Source organism: Sycon ciliatum, chromosome 5 (genome assembly GCF_964019385.1).
Source record: "Sycon ciliatum chromosome 5, ocSycCili1.1, whole genome shotgun sequence".
Taxonomy (NCBI): Eukaryota; Metazoa; Porifera; class Calcarea; order Leucosolenida; family Sycettidae; genus Sycon; species Sycon ciliatum.
In genome coordinates this window covers 21,240,617-21,265,366 of record NC_088647.1, presented here as the reverse complement: position 1 = coordinate 21,265,366, position 24,750 = coordinate 21,240,617, and the positions used below count along the sequence as shown (strand labels likewise).

Sequence of the window (24,750 nt, the reverse complement as noted above, 5' to 3'; positions counted from 1 at the left end):
CCATCAGGATGAAACCAAAGAATTCAATTCTAACAAATAAAGTGTAATTCAACAAGTTTGTGCATGTAACATGCCATGTATGTTGCACAATAATCATGTATAGCATGTTAAGCAAAATGTCTTGAGCAGCCAAGCAATGTGCGGGTACGAGTGGGTACAAGGCAGCTGTATAGAGGTTTATAAAAGATTCGAGAAAAAAGAAAGAAGCCATTTTTCGCTCACAAAGCAATAGCTCCTCCGATGTACATTGAAGTTCAGAAGACTCATTGAATATCATTTTCAAGGAAGCTGTTCAGTCGTTTGTGGTATGCCGGCACTGAAAACATACGTCGAAGTTGTATTAGCATGCTACACCAATCAAGATGAAGATAGGTCACAGTTATCATGTGGGACGGCATGGACTTACAGTTAGGTAACATGCACTCAAGATAAGGCATAGGCTGCCCCAGGTATACAGTGTTTCGCGAAATACAAAGGTTCTGAGAAAATTGAGTACATGCATGCATGCACTCTCTTTTAAAAATTATTTTTAAATTATACTAGTGCTATATATATATATATGTAGTATCAGGCAGCAGTTGATTGTCTACAGTATCGTGACTTGATCACCTTTGTCAAAAAGGGTAACATACCAGCAGCATGTCCCAGTGATGCCGTGAAGTACCTCCCTGCTGTCAGTGCGCTCGTGATGACCGGTTAACGTTTGATTGTCATGGTCGAGCTGCAGAGAGATGATATCACCGGTTTGCCAACGCTGTCCAAGTCGACCACCATTGCAGTTCCCATCTGGTTGATACCCACGCCAGCCAAATATCTCCGCTTTTGTGTCATGTACTTTCTCCAGTCGTGGCTCAGCTGAGGAGCAGGCACAAATGCGCACATCACCATACTCACTTGTCTTGTCTATTCTTACTCGAATACTGCTGATACCATGCTTGGCTGTTATTACTGATGTACAAGTAGCCCTGGCAGAATTCCCTACACTCTTCCTTATTGAACGTCCGTTGTTGCTCACAGATATATCTCCATGGCAACGATTCGGATTGAAAGTCGGCGGAAGATTAATAACCTTTGGGCTGCCCTGCAAGTGCGTTTCTGCATATTGTACGGATACAGTGAGCAGACCTGCAGTTGAAAGTTGTGTGCGTGTCAGCTCAAGGTGTTCCTGCGAAATTTGTTTAAGCGGTGTAGTGGGTAATTCCGTGTTGTCTCCATCGTGAACAGAAATGTTGAAACGAAGACGATTGACCTCCTCCTGAGACAGGCCTGAAGGCAGATTTCCTTTAATCACAATCTTCAGGTTCGCATTCACACGAGCATTTTCAATGTGAGCTGCTAATCCGTCGGTGAAATCAGCAAAATCCTGGACGGTGCCGATATTGCGAATCTGACCAGTGACTTCTGGTGCGTTATCACGACCGAATACTATCTGACTTCTTGCGCATGGCTCGAGATCATTTCCTTCCACAACTTTCCTGCGATCAACTGCATTGTTCAGCCAATGGGCCATCTTCACAAAGTCAGTGTCGTCATCGCAGTTTTGCGAGAGCTCTGACGCAGCCTGATGTAGTTCAAGGCCATCCTCTAGCCGAGCCACCTGGCTTTCCAGTAGCGCAAGCTTCTTGTTCCTCAGTTGGTCCACCTCCTCCAGGAGAGTCTGCTCTCTAGAATCCAAAGCCATCTTCAGCTGCTGGAATTGTTCCATGATCTCCTTTGAGGCATACTCCGCAGCTTCATTCACACAATCCATCTCTTTCTTTACCTTATCCAGTGCAGTGGAGATCAGCCTATCCCCATCTGGCAAGCAACTGCTGAAGTTTGTGTCCACAGTTTGGCGCATCTCCTGCACAGCATTCTGAATGGGCACAAGTTGGTGTTTCTGTTCGGGTTTGCTGTGAGCGCCCGTGTCCAGGCATTGCTGACATGCCAGCTGGTCACATGGAACACAGTATTTGCTCAACACCTCAGTGGGGTGAAAAGCACAATAGTGCTGTAGTTTAGTGGTTCTTGGGGCGTTCTTCTCTTGCTCAGCAGTCAGTGATGCCAATTTATGATTACGTGTGGCTCGAGAGAGTGGGTGGACAACGGCGTGAGCGCTGCACAGGTTCGTTCCACAGTCTCCACAGCTAGCCGTGGCAGGTTCATCTTCAGCGCAGTCGTCACACAGTACCGGTTCCGGCTCACTGCTAGATGCGCTCTGTCCTAGTGTCGTCGGCTTTGGGTAATTGTCCGGTAATGAAGACGCCGGTGACCTTGGCGTTGGCGTTTTGGCGAAGCACTTCGGACAATGAACTCGTCCATCAAATGTAACGAGCTTCTCCAGACACGCTATACAAATTGCGTGCAAACAAGATACCAGCTTCAAACGTTTCGCCTTGCTGCCACAAGACGCACAGCACAACCGATCACACATTATTACTATTATTGTTATTCCTCTACGAACTCCTCGGGATCGAGCTTGTACTTGTAGCAAACTTACTTTAATAAATACTTGCAGTTGGTCGATGACATTTTTTTTATCTCTGCTACACTGCACCCAGCACTGACTGTCTGTGGTATGCAGCTGGCCCATACTGGGCCATAGTACTAGTAGTACTACTAGCCTGGACCATGTACTACGGGTCGGTCATAACAACGACAATGACTATGTCAACACAGGATCTGCGACAGGCGCGTAGCACCGCCGTTGCCGTTGGTGGTGGTCTTGTAAGACTAAGAGCTTCGTGGCGAGCGGTTGAGCGTTTCTGGGCTCTGATATTGGAGGAATTTCTTCGAGTTTTCGACTTTTCCAGTGCACTAGGGCATACTGCGCCTACGAACGGAGTTGTTCGGGGAGTTTACTCTCCCATAGCATGAAGGACTTGCTGGAGGTCTTGGAATCTCGTTCTTTTCCTCGATATTTCTTTTTACGGAATCACTTTCCCTCTCGAAGCACCATGGAGTTGTGACTCTGCATTCGGATTCAGCCCGTACCGGTCCGTGTAATGGTCACAGGTGCCACGGCGGTGTCCAGACCGTACACGCGTGATGGGAGACGATGTCGATATCCAATCTGTATGGGCGCAGGAAGCGTCAAGACGTGAAGTAGACGCGCTGCGCAGCCGTGTACGCCAGCGGGAGCGAGCGAAGGGCCACAGCGGACAGGTGGGGTGCTGTCGCTGCGCTGCAAACGGTGACCTGTGCAGAGACTGTAGTGTAGATGCTGCGGCCTCAAGCACTTGAAGCAGCCCTGCACAAACTGCAGGCCAATGATGGATGGGAAATGTCGCAATCCGTATCCACCTCGAGCTGATGATAGAGGTCTTGTGCCGATGGCGGCGCACTCCAATGCACCAAGCGACTGTACCACAGTGGTTCATGGTTCCTTGGGAGGTGCTGACTCCAGCTTGGCACAGCGGCGGGGTATTCCTGCTTGCCCAGTGCCGGTTCTACCTGGACATGAACCAGTGTCGGGCGATCTCATTCTCTCTTCTGCTGGCCGGCTGGATAGGAGCCTCGATGCACGGTCTTTACCGGTAGCTGACAATGGTGAAATGGACAATACTAGAAATGACAAACAAATTGAACCCTTTAGAACTGGAGCTGATACCAACTTACCTGATGGACAGGAAGCGGTTGATCCGCATTCCGCTGTCGACACTTTTGCTCCAGTATGCTCGCCAGACGTGTATGACACCGGGTCCTTGCCTGGGGGACTTGTGCATGGTAATTCGGTACCAGCCACAAGTGACTTACACTCTGCTTCCCAGGAGACCAGGGGGCACACGTCCGGGGATGCTGTTGAAGTGAATACCGCTATGTCGACCTTGCGTGTGCAGGGCTCAGCTGATGTCCGGACCGGCTTGGATCTGCCCGAGCCGGAACCCATAGCTAGCTCCGACCCGTCGTTCAGGCTTGGTGATTTGTCTGCAGCGGAGACAGCTGGAGCCATAGAGGCTGCATATAACAAATGTGTTCACTTTTGCCCGAATGCTTTCTCTGTGCCGTCTGGAAATATTGGAAGACGATTTATCACTACCTTGACATCGTTCTATTCCTGCTTCGGAGATGGGGGATCGTATGAAATGATCGCACTCAAGATTGCAGCCGTCTACCAGATGCTAATGCTGCAGAAGCCGGACTGTGACAATAATAAATATGGTAAAACACTTGAGCGCCGCATGGACCAGTGGTCGAAGGGAGATTTTGCAGAGCTGCAACGGGAAGCGGACACCATACAGACCTCTCTTCTATCGTCCAAGAACAAACATAAACGTGATTCAGTGGGTTCGTCGGTTGACCCTGCTAGGCGTTTTGCAGATTATGTCACCGCGGGCAAAGTGGGCAAGGCGCTCCGTGGCTTGACAAGCGGTGATGATGGAGGCGTGCATCAGTTGGACGACGAGATTGACGGACGCACTGTCCGGGATATCCTGAAAGACAAACATCCACCCGCAGAGCCGATGAGCGAGGACGCCGTTATTGGTGGTGATCCACCTGCTCCACCTCATCCGATCTATTTCAGCAGCCTTGGACGTCAGTCGATTAAGAGTGCAGCGCTCGGTACGCAGGGTGCTGCGGGGCCGAGTGGTGTTGACGCCGAGAACTGGAGGCATTTTTGCGCTAGTTTCTCTGACGCCTCTCAGGGCCTTTGCGATGCACTAGCATCGTGTGCAAGGCGTTTAGCCTCCACGTACGTGCACCCAGCATCTTTGTCGGCTTCCACTGCGTGCAGATTGATAGAGTTGGACAAGCAATCCGGTGTCCGGCTGATTGGAATAGGTGAGGTCGCTCGACGCATTATAAGCAAGGCCATCCTCTCCGTCGTAGGCCAAGCCGTTCAGGAGGCGGTTGGGTGTATACAGCTATGCGCTGGCCAGGATTGCGGTATAGAGGCGGGAATACATGCGATGCAGCAGGCCTTTGAGCTGGATGACACCGAAGGAATTCTGATGGCGGATGCAAGTAATGCGTTCAACAGACTAAATCGACAGACTTGCTTAAGAAATGTTCGGCACTTGTGTCCATCACTTGCTACCGTTCTAATTAATACCTACCGTGATCCAGCTCATCTCTACGTGGACGGTGAAAGTATCCTGTCGCAAGAAGGGACAACACAGGGTGATCCCCTTGCAATGTACATGTACGCGTTGGGAATAATGCCCTTGATACGTTTGGCGGATGAGGCGGGTGCGGTGCAGTAATGGTTCGCGGACGATTCATCCGCTGCTGCTCGTCTTCGCAGACTCCGTCTATGGTGGGACATAATGGACAAGAGAGGACCGGCATATGGATATTACGTAAACCCAAAGAAATCGGTCCTTGTCGTCAAGGAAAGGTGTTACCAGGAGGCGACTGAATTGTTTCGAGACACTGGTGTAATGATAACGGACGAGGGATCACGATATCTTGGCGCAGCAATCGGAAGGGACAGCTTTCTTCAAAGTTATATCAAAAACAAAGGTGGACGAATGGATGCGGGAACTGAAGAAGCTAGCAGTATTTGCACAAACCCAGCCGCAGGCTGCGTATTCTGCGTATGTGACGGGCCTCAGGGGTAGATGGGCGTTCCTCTGTCGTACCATGAAGGTACCCGAACCCATGTTCCAACCGCTGGAGGACATTGTGAAGTCTGAACTGATTCCCGCCTTAACTTGCCGTGCACCCCCAGGCGACACCCTCCGACGGCTTATGGCTTTGCCGTGTCGTCTGGGTGGGCTCGGTTTGATTAACCCTGTGTCCCTATGCCAACAATACGAATCGTCGGTTCGGATGACCAACCCTTTGTCTCGGAGAATCTTGTCAGGGGATGGCTCCATCGGTGACTCGGTAGTGTTAATCAGATCGGCCAAGAGAGACGCCAAGGCATCTTCTCGACGTCATCAGAAACTGGAATTCGACGCGATATCGGGCAGTGCGTCGGAGTTGCTACAACATGTCATAGACGTCGCGAAGGAGAAAGGGTCGTCGAGGTGGCTGACGTGCCGTCCACTTAAGAAATATCATTTTAATTTATCAAAGGGAGAGTTTTGGGACGGACTCTGCCTCCGTTACGGATGGACACCGGCCACGGTACCGTCGCACTGCTCTTGCGGCCAAGAGGCAACTGTCGCGCATTCCCTGTCGTGCCCCTATGGAGGGTTTCCCTCCATTAGACACAATGGTATTCGGGACGTCACGGCCCGGCTGCTGGACGAGGTGTGCACCAGTGTGTCCATCGAGCCTTTGCTGCAACCGCTGACGGGGGAGCGTCTTCGCTACCGGACCGCAAATGTGGAAGACCGTGCCCGGTTGGATGTCGCTGCCAATGGTTTGTGGGGCAGTCGTTTTGAGTGTACACTTATTGATATACGGGTTTTTAATCCTCACTCACGCTCAAATCGATCTGCACCACATACTATTGTGTATCAGCGACATGAAAAAGAAAAGAGAAGGCACTATGAGGAGCGGGTGAGGCAGGTTGAGCAAGCCTCCTTTGTTCCGGCGGTCATGTCAGCCAGTGGCGGAATGGGTCCAGCATCAACAGCACTGTATAAACGAATTGCTCATCTGTTGGCTGAGAAGAGGGGTTATTTATTTATTTATTTATTTCTGCACCTCGTGGCATGTCAAGACAGCCAATTGAATTGAGGAGAGGGTGAGACCAACCACGGAAGAAGAGAAAAAAAAGAGGGTGAGCATTACTCTCATGTTATGGCATTTGTTAGATGCAGGATTTCCTTCAGCCTTCTGAAATCCTGTATCATGTGCATTCGCGGTTGTAGGCGTTTAAATTTTGGTTTGAAATTTGCACCCTCCTGCGGAGCCCACGCTGCTTTGGCAGTAGGCCTTGGCGGATAATGCCGGCAGAAAAATTGGCAGAATTCGGTACTTTTCTGGTAAGTTTCATGCATGTTTGGTATGTGGATAAAGAAATGGAGCAGAATTCGATGAATTGCCCGCCATAAGGTTTGTATGGTTCTGCCAATTTCGGTGCAAAAAAAGCAGAATCTGCCACCTTTTCGAGCATTATCCGCCAAGGCCTATTTGGCAGTGGCGGAGGCTCGCTTGCCGACGTAACCGTCGGAGATCATCATGAACAATGGACTGACTAATTATTCACTTGTCCTGTCTTTCTAAATAACATGTTATTGCACATGTTCTTGGTTTAGTTTTTGGCCTTTTTCGTGCTTTGGAGTTTAAAAAAAAACTCTGACTGTCCGGCCGGGGGGGGGGGGGGGGGTGGATCTCGCCCCGTAATTGTTTTGAAATTAGGGTGCAAAATCCTGCATTCTGGGCACTTTTGGCATTGTTTTACTATGGTGGTCGTGGTCGGGCGAAAAAGTGGTCCGCCAAAGCCGGACCGTCCGGAGCGGCTGCCACGCCCCTGCCGACCAAACGATCACGGCCTAGGCCGTGATCGTTTGGTCGGATCCAGATCCAGATCCATCGGATCCACTGGATCTGTAATGATCGATTGGTCGAATCCGGATCCAGATCCTTCGGATTTGGATCCGAGCAACCCTGCCCCGGGAGCAGGGTTGACTGGATCCATCGGATCCAAATGTGACCTTTGTGCGTATATGGTGGGTAAAAATCATTTTTATACTCATTGTCGTACGTCTAGTGGACTTTTGTTGACTTTTCGTACGACGTGGGCGATCAGTACGACTTATGCCTTTTTTGGGTGACCTTTCAGCGCCATTTTTTACTTCGTCAACATGGCAACAGCCAAGGTCCGCAAAAAAGTGTTCGGTTGATTCTGATGGATCCGACGGATCTGAGATTTGGATCTGGATCTGGATCCGACCAAACGATCATAGCCCTAGTTTTCGTTTCTAAATAAATCTATTATTTACGGATGCCCCTAGGCCAGGGCCGGTCACTTAATTTTTGCCGACTACCCGCCAAAAAAAATCTTTTCGTTTCACGTGTCAGACACGTCCGCGTGCGCGTACGACTTGCTACCTTTCACATCATGTCAAGCAATCTTTTCACGCCACATGGCTGGATCGGCCATGGATAGCGCGTACAAGCAAACAATACAATCATGATTGAAGACTTGCAAAATAAATTTTTACAAGTCCAGCTAGGCTAGGCGCTAGGCCGAGCTGCTACTGACTGTTGTGACAGTAGCAATACTGACTCTTTACTCCGTAAATTCGGGCGTATATGCCTAGGGTCTACGACAGGTCACAGCGAGACAGCTCACAGCGCGACAACTCACAGCGAGACAACTCACAGCGAGACAACTCACAGTCAAGACAACTCACAACCACGACAACTCACTGCGCGACAACTCACAGTGTCGACAACTCACAGCGAGGCAACTCACAGCGTCTTTTTTTTAATGTAATGGAGCAATGAAGACCTGGAGTCTGTGGGGGGTGGTCGTAGTAAAAACCTACAATGTACATGTATAATAATAACGCGACGTTCCCGGCACTTCCCTATTTACATGTAGTGCAAAGAAGAAAATAACAGAGAACTTTAATCGAGAAAGAAGACAAAGCCTGAACAAGAAGAAGACAGTAATGAAAATAAAGTTAAAATATAAGATAAAATAAAAATAACCTTGAAATTTCCTGTAAGAATCACATAATTATATGAAATGCCAAGTTCGCAGCAACTCCTCATAGAAACTCATCCTTCGTCATGGTCTCAAACGACCGGAGTATGGCACGAAGTCGCTTGTCCCGATCTTCATACTTCCTCCTCTTCTTCGGAGCCTCATAACCTGCATTTTCCCTCTCCACATACTGCTCCACCATTGCCTGCTCGACAAAAATACCATCCAGGAATTTCCAAATTGTGGGATGATGACACAGTCGATGGTAGACAAAAACTTGCGGTACAGAACACAATAATTCTGTTGTCCGCAGTTTCCGGTCCACTGTCGTAGAGAAGGAAGACGTCCCCACCCTTCGTTTCTTGATAGCGCTCTGGCAACTGGAGGTCTTGCAGTGTGCCTGGGTTCGGCGGAATGTTCTGAACCCGCAGGCGATCTCGGTGTGGCTGTGAATTGTCGCGCTGTGAGTTGTCTTGGCTGTGACTTGTCTCGCTGTGAGTTGACGACACTGTGAGTTGTCCTGGCTCTGAGTTGACGACACTGTGAGCTGTCGGCTGTGAGTTGTCTCGCGGTGACCTGTCGTGGTCCCCTAATGGCAGCTGTCCGGGGCGGGTTGCCATCGATACAGCGGATGGCTCTGTTTTGCGCGGTGTGCAGTCGTTTCAGTTGACCCTCTCGCATAGGGCTTGAAAGTGATGACGTCAAAAACGGCCTGGGAGTAGTAAATTGACATCAGATTTCTATTTTGGATCCACTAAGGTGTGACTTTGCTATTGCCTCAGTATGTGGGTGCATAGCAACCCACTCATGTCGTATGCAGGTGCAACTTTTACTTCGCCACCAGTTGTCACCCCGCCCCCACTAGCCAAATCACTCAGTTTCACTGGCAACATCACCTTGCTGTGAGTAAGACCGCTTGAAATGTGCTTGGATCCATACAAAAACTGGATCCAGGTGGATCCAGTTTTCAAATTTTTCAAATTGTTGCTACCGGTATGCCATTGCTATGGAGTGACGTAGCACTTTCAAGCCCTATTGCGGCTGAAAAGCAGCAGGAGCCATAATAAAGAGCAAAGAAGATATGCAACATTGGCAGTAAGCCGCGTGGAATACAACTTCTCGCGGATGATGACGGCACCCACACATCTAGCAAAGCCAAAGCTGAAATCCTTTGTGAATTCTTCAGGAAGCAATGCACCGCAGATTCCCCAAATCAGCAACCAAGTCGTTGTCCATCATCCAGCACCATTGGTGACCAAGAGCCATTTTCGTTCACAAAAATCAAATCCACAGATGTCTATGAAGCTGCAAGAACATTGTCTGTGCACAAATCATCTGCTGACAGTTACCTATCAAATGCCGTCCTCAGCCGCTGTGCAGACATCCTGTGTGTACCTCTGGCTAAACTATTCAACTACAGTCTTGAGCAAGGCGAGTTCCCTTCCGCTTGGAAGATGGCCACGATTATCCCAGTGTACAAGGAGAAAGGTTGCCCAACTCACCCTACGAACTACCGCCCAATATCCCTCCTCCCCTGTATAGCAAAACTCTTTGAAAAAATAGTAGCGAAACAACTCCAGGCTTACCTAACAATAAAACAGAAGATATGCAGTCAACAATACGCGTACGTGAAGGAGAAGTCTGCGACAGACCAGCTTATTATACTTACCCAGCAAATGGCCGACTACATTGATGAGCGTCTGAACTTCGACCTGGTCTCCCTAGATTTCTGCAAGGCATTTGACAGAGTAAGCCACTCAACTCTCCTCCGTCAAGTCAGCAACTTCTCGGACCATAAAGTCACTGCCTGGACTAAGAGTTATTTGCAGGATCGAAGCATAGCCGTGAAGATTGAGTCATGCATGTCAGTGCCCAAAGTCACCAACTGTGGTGTTCCCCAGGGATCGCACCTGTCTCCTCTACTGTTCGTGATCTACATTAATGACCTACCAGAAGCCATACATCATTCGCACACCTTCTTGTTTGCGGATGATGTCACTCTACTTTTGCCGTACAAAGGCTCTCTGTCAAGTCCTGGTATCCAAGCGGACATTCATGCATGTCAAAACTGGGCCAGGGAAAGAGGCGGAGAGTTTTCGCCCTCAAAAACTTCTGTTTTAAGCTTCCGTTATAAGCCAGTGGCAGCATCATCACCAGCACCAACATCTGCCACCTACACTATGGAGGGTCTACCTCTTCCCAGTATTGACATCCTCAAACATCTGGGAGTTCGCTTCAGTGCAGACCTAAACTTCCGTCAACACTACCTTGACATCAGTCGCAAATTCAAGCAGAGAGTAAGCCTACTTTGTCACATGGCACATCGTCTTACACCGCAGGCCATGATGCTCCTCTACAAGTGCTATGTTAGACCTGTGATTGAGTATAGCGTCGTTGTGTGGTCCTTTCGTCTTCGTTCAAGCGACTTGACTGAGCTGGATAGAGTCCAGGCCAGGTTTGCAAGATCCTACCTTAGGAAACGCAAAATCCAAATCGACTTTAATACACCCAAGCAGGATCTTAATAAAAAAGCTAACATTGAATCCCTTCTTTACCGCAGGCAGTTTTTAAGCTTGGTTACCATGCACAAATTTATTTTCAAGTATCGACGTTGCCTAGCTTCATTCCATTTCAATATCACGCAGAGTGCGAGACGCCCTAACAAAATTATTCTCCCTAAAGCAAAGACCACATCAAAATCGTTGTTTCTCTTCCAAACCTCCCTCTTATGGAACTGCCTCCCACCCAGACTAACTGCAGAACCATCCATTATTGTTTTCAAGAATGAGCTTCGCAAACTCACTTGCAAACATAGTGCTTCGCTCTCCGGTATGCCTACGCCATGTACATAACCCCCCCCCCCCCCCCCCCCCCGTGTGCTCCCCAACGCATTCACGCTGCACAACTTTTCACTACTTTCACTTTAGCTCATACGTGTACATGTACATCCTTCAAAGCGGTGAACCCCTTGATAGGCGACAAGCCTCTGGGTCATCCTAATAAAGATATTATTATTATTATTATAGTCCTTATGCACATTGTACAGATGTACGAAGTTCTGTACTATGGCCGTAGGTGTGTACATACCCGGTTGGGTGTTCATTGTGTGCTATACATGCGCGTTTGACCCATTTAGCCTCACAATTCATGGCAAACGATCACTTTTCAAGCCTTCTTCACTTTGGGATTGAACTAACGACTAGCTAGATCTCTGCCGGAAAAAGATTTCGTATGAAATGCCTTCATTGCCCATTTTAGGCCTTGACGGATTATGCTAGCATAATTTTTCGCATAATTCCTACCAAAATCGAATAATCGCATAATTCGAGGCAAATTGCATACGAATCGCATAAATTGGAATAATCCGCCTGTTCGCATCAAATTCCATACAGTTGTACATGTTCTACAAGTACAAGTACAAGCAAGAGTACATAACCCCCCGGGGGGTTATGTACTCTTGGTACAAGTAGATGCACCAGGAAGTCGTAGGTTTACGACTCCCTTGATAACATGTCCAGTCCACTACAATCAGTGACGGTCGTAGCTACAATTGTAGGTCGGACGGCGCGTTGACCCCGTTGAACTTTTGCTACTACAGTACAACGCCCTATACAAAAAAATCCCCCTGTTATTTTGCACAGAACCATCATATACATTAGCAGCATATGTGAGCATAATGCGGCATAATATGATAACTTTTAGCATAAAAATAGCATAATTCTGCCATTTTTTCAGCAATGCGAAAAGCATAATTTCACGAATATATTAGCATAATCCGTCAAGGCCTAGCCCATTTCATAGTGGAAACAGCAGTAAACACAATAGGGTCCTGCACATTCAACACCCAACCGGGTCTACGGGATTCTACAAGATTATACGGGATTTCGTGCATCTGTACAATGTGCATAAGGCCTATAAGGGGCCGGTCACATTGAGGGAACAATCCTCAGATTATAAACCGGGAATAATTTGTTCTGCTTTTCATCACGGCCACACTGTATACCTGGTATACGCACAATGAAAAAAATCTCACTCACGCGAGCAATTTTTTTCACCACTCGCTTCTGGCAGCCTGTCAGCCCCGCTCCTGGGCCGGCCAGAGCTGCATCAGCACAGCCTCTAGAGTATCGCTCCACTTCAGAACGCAATAAAAAACAAGGAAACTCAAAGAAATCCAGTGGAAGCCGCGGATGATTATAATCTTCGGCGGAAAAGCGGGGCCTCGAGCTGATTTTCATCGAGTGGATTAAATCTCTCAAATCTCCCGCTCAGCGGCAACTATCCATGGTAACCACGGATTATTTTCAAAATTTCCCTCAGTGTGACCGGGCCCTAAAGCAGGTCGGGCATTATGACCGCCTTCACATACACCTGACGAGAGCGTCTTGATAGGCTTCGGCGTGCCCGCCACAAGGCGCCAATTTTCTTGGCAACCTTGGTGACCACATAGTTTACATGGGTCCCAATCTAGGCGATTGTCAAGGTGAACGCCGAGGTAGCGCGCAGAAGACGCTGAAGGGAGGAGACAGTCGCCGCTTTTGATTGTTACTTCCTGTACATGCTGCTGGGGAGAGATAGTCAGAACCTGGCTCTTGGCGGCGTTCAAGATGAGGCCTCGGGACTTCAGCCAACCGGCCAGAGCAGTTGCCGCTGTGGTGAGGGTTCTGGACGCTTCCGCCGCTGAGGCCTGGGAGTCGTTCAGGGCTATGTCATCTGCAGATTGTACACTTGGCACAGCTTTCGGCCGGTTTATCGATAAAGCCACCTCCACCAAACGTGCTCTGCTCTCTGGCCGAACTCACACACCAGCAACATGACTGCAAGTAGTTAGTTGTACATGTACATGTACATACTGACACAAATAATAGTTAATGATGTATTTTTAAAGTAATGTCAATATTCACCTGTGAGTGTGACCGCAGGTACATTGGCAGGACAACACAAAGATTGGGTGATCGCATCGAGCAGCACATCCCCAACAAACTCGTACGGATAGTTACCATGGTTACAGGAACAACGACACCGGTAACCCTGGTTAGGACAGGGAGAGGGTGACCAGTCAAAGACATCACCGTCATGTAGCCCTTTCCCAAAGCCTAGCAAAGGTGCTCTTTTAATTCGCACTTAGTGCTTTTCGCGTCCCTCAAAATATGCTGAGAAAGTGCTCTTTTTTCAGTGAAAACAGGCAAAAAGTGCTCTTTTTCAGTGAAGCATAACCATGATACATGTTCAGATATGAACCCAAGCTGAGAAATGAATACGCACTCTTCCATTTATGGGTCTATGAAAGGCAAAACAGGAAGTAAAGTTCAAAAAACCCACTTTTACACCGGGTACAAGCTTCACCAACTTGTTGCCCCCCCCCCCCCAAAAAGCGGCGTGCCAAGGCCCATTTATTTATTTATTTATTTATTTATTCAACATCTCCTGGCCCGTCCGAAGACTGCCAATAAACATGAGAGGTCAGGTGATAGCCAACCACGGCAAGCTAAAAGGGAAAAAAAAGAAAGAAAGATGCTGTCAGAGAGGGAAAGGAGATAGGGAGAGAAAAAGAAAGGGAGGCACATTAATAATACATGGGATCACTTCGGATGAGACAGTGTGGAAAGCTGGACTGTGAATTTCCTGATATCCTGGCATGTCTTAATGCTAGTAGGCAGGTTAGACCAAAGGGAGTATGCTGAGAAGAAAGGGGATTTCAAAAACAGAGAGGAACTAGCTCGGGGCAGTGATAAGGCATTGCGTGTTGGTCTAGTGGTAACAAACCAGTTGTACTTGGCAATATGTTTCGGGACTTGGGCTAGGAAGATTTTTTGCACAAGGATACAAAGATGCTGCTGATGTCGGGCAAGAAGAGGGTGCGTGGAAGCAAGTTTATAAAGACAAAGGGAGGCAAATGTTTGGTCTTTTCGAAACAGAATTTTCAGCCATCGATCATCGAGCACTCGGAAACTGTGATCGCATGCATGAGCAAACAGGTTTTGGCACTTTTTCAGCTAAAAAAGCTCAAAAAGGGCGATATTCACCAAAAAACGCAATAAAGGGCGAAAGAAACGGTCAACAATTTAATAATAAAAATTCGACGAGGAGACAATAATTTTACTATGGCAATAAGTAGGACGAGCTGAAGCGACATGTGGACTACTTTATTCAAAACAATGTAAGCGATGGAGACGATGCAAGAAACAACCTAAAGGGTAAGGAAAAATACATGTAAGAAGAAAAAGGCAATGGAGAAAAAAAAGAAGATGATTCGAACAAGTTTTCGTACAACACTCTTCAGGAATCACCGTTGTACTAAAGAACAAAATGAGAACAAAGGAAATAATATAGCAATCAAGGTAGGGTGACACGATACAATGACAGCACTGGAATATCGAGGTGCGATTTCTCACAAACGTGTGCAGAAAACAAGGGTATACAAGTAAGAACCAAGCGTGACAAGTGTGTGTCAGCAACAAAAACAAAAAAGTGAGAACGAATGATAATAATAACAATAATAAACAAGAAGGTGACAAAACACATTTAGGCACAAGTGGCAACAACGTTGCCACACTACACAAAAGAACATTATTTGAACAATTTTAGGGTAATAACACTATCTTTCTGGACACACAAATTCGGCTTATGAATGCGCTGACAAACAGCTTCCAAAACTTGTAACTGCAAAAGATAACCATGACGAGCACGGTACGAAACAGAAAAACAGGAATCAGAATAAGTACGACAACAGTCAGTACTAGAAACCAAATGATTGTATACTGAAGACTTGTTATTACAAGACGGACGCACACAATCTCGACTCACGCGCACACCCTCACACTCACTCTCACCCTCACTCAGCTCACCTTCTCCCTCACTGTCCGGATCAGAACCGGCTCCGTCATCCACAGCGGTTTGACTCTCCTCCTCACTTGCATCGTCCTGCGTCTCACCTTCACCACCCACACCAACCATGAATGCCGTTGCCTTCATGTCAGTCGTCGTCCTTTCCGATTGTTTCCTTTGTATTTTTACCGTGAATTCATAGGTCCGGTTGTAATCTGCTGTAGATCTCCGTGGTCTGTCATTTGCTGTTTTGTTTTGTGGATTAGTTTTTGTTGTTGTTCGATGTGAACCTGGTGTTGTTGTTGGATGTGAAGCTGGTGTTGTTGTTGGATGTGAAGCTGGTGTTGTTGTTGCAGCCATGGTTGTTGGTCTTTCTGTTGAATCCAGCTCTGGTTCCGGTGGGACAAATCGACCGCCGCGGGTGCTCCCCACCAACACAGACCTCGAAGGAGGAGGGTCAGGGGGAGGCAGAGGTGCTGTCACCACTCGAGGCACAGTCCCATGCAAAGCACCCAGAGGCACAGACTTAGGCACATCCGAGGGCTGCACCAATGGCGGTTCCGCACGCACCTCCAAAGAGCTGCCAAGCTCAAGCCCGTCCAACACAGATGTCAGAGGGGGAGCGGCAGACAGTGGCAAGGAACTATCCTGCCGTGTAGGTGATGGGTTTTTCCTAGGCCTCCCGCGTTTGGGCCTCTCAGATTGCGCACTGGGTGGAAGGATGTGAAGTGGAGTGTGTTGTTTGATACGTGCGTTCAGGTGCTGAACAGTCCTACCAACATACCGACTAGCACAATGTCGGCATTCGAAGTTGTAGATAACATGACTGAGGTGGAGGGTTGGTAGGACGTCCTTCCGCACCGTGAACGCGCGCATTGTTGTGAAGACTGGCACAAAATGTACTGCATAATAAGTACGACGGACGATAGACTTGACTTCGTGACACACTTTGATCGATTCCTGCCCCTTCCATGGCAAACATAGATAGACGGGACAGCGAGGTGGACCAATCAACACCGATTTCGGTTTCTGCTCCATGGACAGAAACTTACGCAACAAGAATTCCGGATAGCCATTCTTCAAGAAAACAGATCGAAGAAAATCGAGCTCGGCCTGCAGCTTACTGGGCGAACAAATACGTTTCGCACGGTCCACGAGGTTACGAACTAAGTTGACCTTGTATTGAGACGAACAATATGAATCGAAGGCAATGTACTGACCGGTGAACGTAGGCTTACGATACACAGAAGTCAACATTTCACAGCCAGTCTTCTCTACAAGCACGTCTAGAAATGACAACTTACTAGACTGCTCGTGCTCACAAGTATAGCGGAGGGAAGGATGTAGGTTGTTGAGCACATCGAGAAACAATTCACTGCTCTCAACACTGTCAAAATGCGTGAACGAATCGTCAACAAAACGCACGTAGAACGCGGGCCAAAGCGACTCATCAATCTTGCACTCACAATAACCAACGAATATATTAGCGAGGACGGGACCAAGAGGAGATCCCATCGCCACACCATCCACTTGCTTGTACATCACATCGTTGAACGAAAATTCGACACCAGTTGTAACTGACAGCATCAAATGACGAAACGCTGCTTCCGATACCCATGGAGTATCAACATCATCGTTACGGTACAATACATCCATACAGATGTCAACAGTCTCCTCAATAGGAACATTCGTAAAGAGACTTACAACATCGAAGGAACACATGTGTGCATTGAGAGGGACCGGATTATCACGAAGCCTCGCAACAAAGTCGAAGCTATCCTTCACAGTGCGTTTGCAATAGTAATCTTGAACAGGCTGTAGGTAGATGCACAGCCATTTCGAGATAGAGTATTGAGGGGAGGCGGTCATGGATACTATTGGTCTAACAGGGCATGTAGGTTTATGGATTTTTGGAAGGCCATAGAGTCTAGGACGAAGGGTACCAGTCGGTTTGATGCGATCGAATTCATGTTTTGATATTTGTTCTTCATTCTTTAGCTTCTTAAGATAAGTTACAAGATCCTTTTCTACTTTTTCAGTTCGATCACAGGTCTTGACCGGACCAAGTGTATGGAACTTTGATGTGTCATTTAGGATAACGGACATCTTCTCGATGTAGTCAGTTTTATTCATTAAAACAGTTGCACGACCCTTATCAGGGCGCGTGACAATAATGTCTTTGTTATTCCGTAGCTCATGCAGGGCTTTGAGATGTTCGCGTTTCAATGAGAACGTTCTTCTATCCGGTAATGCATCAGCGTGTTCCTCGGCCTCTGCCCGGATCTTTGCGGCGCAAATGGACTGTTGTGACCCGGACACCGGACTGAAGAGTAATAACTTGCGGTAAAAGAGCTCAAACTCAGTCATGATGACTTCCTTCTTGTTTGATTTTGGTGGAATCCCGAAATCGGTTCCACGACAGAGGAGCTCTTTCTGAAGAGTGGTCAACTCTAGTGATGTCATGGTAATTATGGTGGTATCAGGATCGATGGTGACATGTCCATATCTTTTCTGTCTTAGCCAATTGTAGGTCTTGTCATGTTTTGTGATTAGATGGATACGTTGTTTCTGGTCATTTTCCGAAAGGAGCATAGAGAATCTCAAGAAGTCGTGAGAGGAGAGAAAGCAGCGTGCACGATTATACAATTACCTAAACCGCGAATGTGATTTTGACAAAGTGTCGCAGGACCGGGCAATCTCGTCTTTCATGAATACGCGTTCGATGTTTAACGTGTGGTAAGCTTTGGTCCTGCGGACACGGTTCTCTACACCACCTGGACAAACACCATTGTCCAGACAACGTCTAAGGAACACTACGTTCAATGCGACACTACGATAATGAAATCGTGACTTCAGCGCATGGTTCAGAATATCTATCTGAGTCTGGCTATATCTCGACCTGAAGTATTTAAAAATTGTCAGCGCATTCATAAGCCGAATTTGTGTGTCCAGAAAGATAGTGTTATTACCCTAAAATTGTTCAAATAATGTTCTTTTGTGTAGTGTGGCAACGTTGTTGCCACTTGTGCCTAAATGTGTTTTGTCACCTTCTTGTTTATTATTGTTATTATTATCATTCGTTCTCACTTTTTTGTTTTTGTTGCTGATACACACTTGTCACGCTTGATTCTTACTTGTATACCCTTGTTTTCTGCACACGTTTGTGAGAAATCGCACCTCGATATTCCAGTGCTGTCATTGTATCGTGTCACCCTACCTTGATTGCTATATTATTTCCTTTGTTCTCATTTTGTTCTTTAGTACAACGGTGATTCCTGAAGAGTGTTGTACGAAAACTTGTTCGAATCATCTTCTTTTTTTTCTCCATTGCCTTTTTCTTCTTACATGTATTTTTCCTTACCCTTTAGGTTGTTTCTTGCATCGTCTCCATCGCTTACATTGTTTTGAATAAAGTAGTCCACATGTCGCTTCAGCTGGTCCTACTTATTGCCAAAATTAAAAATAATTTCACGGTTCGCGTGAGACTCGGCTGGAAGCCGGGCTTTCCGCATCCGCAGGAACGCCACCACTCTTCAAGGATCAAGGCGCAGATACAGCTCCTAAAGCGGTGGGAGGTGAGTAGATCAGCTCACCAGCAAGTGGTCAAAGACCGAAAATCCCATTCACTGCATCCATGTTTTCCTCGTGCCAGGCCACGAGTTCCCAATTAACTGTGGGTGGCAGCACGGCTGGAAAAATTCCTTCCGCTTCCAAGCAGGACTTGAACCTGGTACCCTCTGTTTCTCAATCATGATCTTAGACCATCCCACTATGCCTACTTATTGCCATATTAAATTTAATAATAATAATAATAATAATAAGTAAGAACTAAGCGTGACAAGTGTGTATCAGCAACAAAAACAAAAAAGTGAGAACGAATGATAATAATAAAGATAATAAACAAGAAGGTGACAAAACACATTTAGGCACAAGTGGCAACAACGTTGCCACACTACACAAAAGAACATTATTTGAACAATTTTAGGGTAATAACACTATCTTTCTGGACACACAAATTCGGCTTATGAATGCGCTGACAAACAGCTTCCAAAACTTGTAACTGCAAAAGATAACCATGACGAGCACGGCACAAAACAGAAAAACAGGAATCAGAATAAGTACGACAACAGTCAGTACTAGAAACCAAATGATTGTATACTGAAGACTTGTTATTACGAGACGGACGCACACAATCTCGACTCACGCGCACACCCTCACACTCACTCTCACCCTCACTCAGCTCACCTTTGCATGGGGCTGTGCCTCGAGTGGTGACAGCACCTCTGCCTCCCCCTGACCCTCCTCCTTCGAGGTCTGTGTTGGTGGGGAGCACCCGCGGCGGTCGATTTGTCCCACCGGAACCAGAGCTGGATTCAACAGAAAGACCAACAACCATGGCTGCAACATCAACACCAGCTTCACATCCAACAACAACACGAGGTTCACATCGAACAACAACAACAACTAATCCACAAAACAAAGCAGCAAATGACAGACCACGGAGATCTACAGCAGATTACAACCGGACCTATGAATTCACGGTAAAAATACAAAGGAAACAATCGGAAAGGACGACGACTGACGTGAAGGCAACGGCATTCACGGTTGGCGTGGGTGGTGAAGGTGAGACGCAGGACGATGCAAGTGAGGAGGAGAGTCAAACCGCGGTGGATGACGGAGCAGGTTCTGATTCGGACAGTGGGGGAGAAGGTGAGCTGAGTGGGGGTGAGAGAAAGTGTGAGGGTGTGCGCGTGAGTCGAGATTGTGTGCGTCCGTCTCGTAATAACAAGTCTTCAGTATACAACCATTTGGTTGCTAGTACTGACTGTTGTCGTACTTATTCTGATTCCTGTTTTTCTGTTTTGTGCCGTGCTCGTCATGGTTATCTTTTGCAGTTACAGTCAGTATCGCCTATAGCGTTGGTGTTTGATTTTGAGCATTTTATCACTATAAGCGATATATCACTATGACCGATACTGCATGCAATGTATGCAAGTGGGGTGTCAAACGACTCAGGGCGCCGTGCACATACGCACTGCATAGGTGGCTACAGCTCATGTCACACAACATCAGCAATTCCTCACGATGGAGGCATATTTGGCAACTTGTACAAGCAGAACTCACCAAACAACACTGGACAAGTTAGTTCTTCACGAAGAAGTAACACCCTGTTTTCCTCTGACACCACTTGATTTTACATCAATCACTATAATCGATGCAAAAATAATGTAATAAATGTCTTTTGAAATAAGAATTTGATCACTATAGGCGATATATTACTATAGACGATTATTACTATACGCGATAACTGTGCATACTTAGTTATGGCAAATGAAAATGAATTTGAGGAATTGATCACTATATCCGGTATATTACTATAGCCGCCAACCTTATAGGCGATACGTACTGTACAAGTTTTGGAAGCTGTTTGTCAGCGCATTCATAAGCCGAATTTGTGTGTCCAGAAAGATAGTGTTATTACCCTAAAATTGTTCAAAATAATGTTCTGTTGTGTAGTGTGGCAACGTTGTTGCCACTTGTGCCTAAATGTGTTTTGTCACCTTCTTGTTTATTATCTTTATTATTATCATTCGTTCTCACTTTTTTGTTTTTGTTGCTGATACACACTTGTCACGCTTAGTTCTTACTTGTATACCCTTGTTTTCTGCACACTTTTGTGAGAAATCGCACCTCAATAATAATAATAAACGGGCTTTTCCAAAAAGGGCCAAAAAGGGCGAAAAAAGGGCGAGCACCTTTGGGAAATTCGAAAGGGCTACCGTCATGACGTCACCGTCAACAAAGGGAGGAGAAAACCAACACCGATCAAACCACCAGCACCTGTCACGAGACGAAATGACCGGCTGCGCCTCCGCAACAACGCTCTGCAACAAGCGGCTGATACAGGATTGACATGTGGAGCAGTGTATGACCCCTCGCTCGGCAGAGAAGTCGCCAGAGGCACAACTGCCCTGCATTATACTTTTATAGCAACCGCACGAATGGACCACCGGACACAGACAGAAGGACTGTACTTGGCGATACTCCGTCACCTGACATCGTCACGGGCCTGCCTAAGTGCAGTCTGCAAACATGACACCCATTCTCACTTCACAAATCAAGCGCGTGCGCGCAACAAAATACCTTGCTGTGCTGGAGGCAGTGTACATTGCCAAGCTGAAGCCTGAACTGCGCGTGCAAAAGAAGTATGTGCGAAAGTAATTAGTTCTGTTGTCACTGTTTTGACATTGTAGTGCATGTACCGTGGTCCCCACTGTTGTTTGATACTAGTAATATTCATTGTTTCACTATGTAATTGGTGCCACTAGCGCTATCTTTTACAGTGCCTAGTCGAAACTACATGTACATGTACAGTGGTGGACAGAATTATTGTCCCACCTTGCATTTTGGTCATCTTTTGGAATCTAAAGACCAACCTGGACAGTTCTGTGCGCCAAACAGCCACAATGTTGAAGCATTTCAGGTATTAACAACGAGTTTTGACAAAGCTAATCGTAGATTCCGCTAGGACCCGCAGGGTCCGACGTGGAATCGGGGTTACACGAGGAGTGAAGGCGAAGAATGTGACAGTGTGTTTGGCCTCAAATCGCTCTAGTTTTCCATAAATTTCCAGCGGTTTAAAGATAAAAATGCAAATGCACGCCTTGATTGCACCTAGCACCTCTTGCTTTCTTTGGCCTTTTCTGAGCGACCAAAATGATAGTGCAATCAAGAGTAGTGACAGTGAGGGGTGGGCGACACCAGCACAATGGGCGGGAACACACTGTCACATTCTTCGCCTTCACTCCTCGTGTAACCCCGATTCCACGTCGGACCCTGCGGGTCCTAGCGGAATCTACGATTACACTTCGGAGCTTCGGCTTCGAATGTGACAGTGTGACTTTTAAAGTGATCCACCGCCTCAACCAAGGCAAGGGCGTAGCCAAGCATTATGCGCGAAGGAGAAGTGCGCATGTGGAGTGAAGGAACAGGCATCTCGCAGAGTGCCTGATATACAGTAAAAATGTTGCTATGTATCGAGGATACACCATATGTACAGGTGCCCTTCAAGTCGGAGACATGAAGGGAGAAAAGGGTGACAGTCTATTATTAAAAACGACTAGCACCGGACACAGATAATAATACTGCGACACCATGGCGAGGCTGTGTCAAAATATGGAATGTCACAGTACTCCTCGAGCCAGGAATGAAGACAAAGAAGTTTGTCCCTTGCAAACCAGGAAACCAGGAAGGTCTTAGATCTGGAACCCTAGACATTCGTCTTGCTGACGGAGGCAAGGGCGAACGCAACACGTACCTTCGGGAGTTGATGGCAGTGGAATACGGACAGACTGTGAAGCTCCGAGAGAGAGGAGAAAGATGCATTGGTAATTGGTCTATACTGCCTCCCTACATCGCACTGGGTGGCTAAGGAGTTGGTCCGACTGCGATGAACTCCAGACCGGACCCACCAAGAGCACTAGCTATATGTGGTGAATAGCACTAACCATCAGGATGAGGGAGAATGGAGGGTGCAGAATGGTCTGCTGGAAGGACCAAGGAAGCCTGGCCCTCGGCCTCAGGATCTGAGCGCTAACTCACATACTGATCCAGTTAGCGGGTATGGCTGTCCACAAATAGGGCAAGTGGGCTGTACCAATGATGTAACTTTGTAAGGACCTACCTGTCTAACAGGTAGTTGCCGCTGTCTGCAGACCGTGACGGTCGTTTGGGTCGTGGACGATGTCCCGAACATTGACGGCGACTAGGTGGAGCCAACGGGGTCGCGCCAATAGTAATAGTTATGTACTCTTGGTAGCGCTAACAGACAGATAGTTATCCAATGTTTCTTTCCTTGGATACGAAAGCAACAGCCATCACATGATCAATCTCGAAATGCAAAGGTACTCCCGTTATGCCATGCACTGGGGCTTGCAGACCAAGGCACTCCGCCCACAAGCAGTAGATGAATGGAGTTTAACTCCTGCAGAGTCATGTGGTTATGGGTGGCTGCTGTGCATGGGTCCTGAACTGATGGGCTCTCGTAGCGCAGCGATGGCACCTGTGAGGTGACTGGCTGGCCATCCCCGACTGAAAAGTGACAGACCCAGTAATGGAGACTTGTCAATTGAATCACCAGACCATATATCGAGGTTGCACAGCCCAGGCTGTGGAGCTCTATCCTGCAAGCACTATATTCTGTAATGAATTGATCGACTGTGAAGCTGGGCTAGCGGGAACGCGTTCCTCAATTCCGGACGCTTCACGTTCAGGCGCCTCAAGTGGCTTGGTGATGGCAGAGATGGTGAGCCTCATACAATCCAGGGACTGCACCAGCTACAAGCCGGACTTGTGCAGAGTAGTAGTGACCGAGCGGGTCCTGGGACAGATAAGTGGTTATGAATGGGTACTTGAACTTTGCGGTTGTTAATTAAGTGGCCACTTGACCTTTTAATTGGATAAGTGATAATGAAGTGGCCACTTGAGATCTGAAGTGGATTTGAAGGGGGCCAGGTGTCATATTTAATTGGATTAATGATTAAGTGGTGTTTGAAGTGCCTCTCGGCGTCATAATTGCTTTTAAAGTGGTGGGTGTGGTTGTTGACAAGAGTCACTGTCTGGGAATGTGTTCTGGAAACTTCTAGGTATTCCCAGGCTAATTAGAACTACCTCTATGGTATGATGTCATAGGGGTTTTTTTTTAGGAGGTGTGACTCATTTATAAATTGATATATGATGCAGCGTTTACTGGAAAATGTGATCAGTTAGCATAATGGATATTGAAGAGCAATTTGAAATACTGCGTGCGTACAAGGAGCGTCAACGCGCCATCATTGAGCATGACGATGACCCTTGTCCTGATGCCCCTCCTCCTAGTCCAAACATTGGCAAATGTTTTCATAATCATCAAGTTGTGAACGAGGGGCACTTTGTGTGTACTGTATGCGGACTTGTTCTTGATAGCGTGCTGTTGCCGGAGGTGAATTTTACAGAGAGATGCATTCTCCCACGGCTATATGCGGCTCGGGAGCGATTGACTGCCGTCGACAGACATCTGGTACGCTTCATGCAGAAGACCGGTGTCCTGCTGAACCTTCACGGTGTGCTGGAACCGTTGCAGTACATGAAGAAGGAGAGTGGCTACAAGAGCCTGAACTATGCCATAGCTCTGACATGCATCTGTGCTGAGCACGACGAGATTTGCCAGAAGCTTCAGCCATATCTTCCAAAGAGCCATGTGGCGTGGGCACGATCCAGCAAGCTAATGAGTTGCAAACCGCAGCAATTTTCGAAAGCCTGGCTCCGCCAACTTCTAATCCGTACAAAACCTCTTACCCCTTTTCAGCTGAAGAAGTTTAAGCAGAATATCCGAGAGTTTAATTCTGAGGAGAAGG

At 47.3% G+C, this 24,750-nt stretch overlaps 1 protein-coding gene across 1 annotated transcript; it reads right to left on the bottom strand.

Moving 5' to 3' along the window:
• Nucleotides 1–3: 3 nt before the first annotated feature.
• On the bottom strand, nt 4–2,450 carry LOC135818014 (E3 ubiquitin-protein ligase TRIM45-like). Its single transcript, XM_065331337.1, has one exon. The coding sequence runs from the start codon at nt 2,411–2,413 to the stop codon at nt 587–589; it is 1,827 nt and encodes a 608-aa protein (XP_065187409.1). The 5' UTR covers nt 2,414–2,450; the 3' UTR covers nt 4–586.
• Nucleotides 2,451–24,750: the final 22,300 nt, after the last annotated feature.

What these genes read in the sequence shown, in the direction of transcription:
- LOC135818014 (XM_065331337.1), bottom strand. Translation starts at nt 2,413, where the DNA reads ATGTGTGATCGGTTGTGCTGTGCGTCTTGTGGCAGCAAGGCGAAACGT.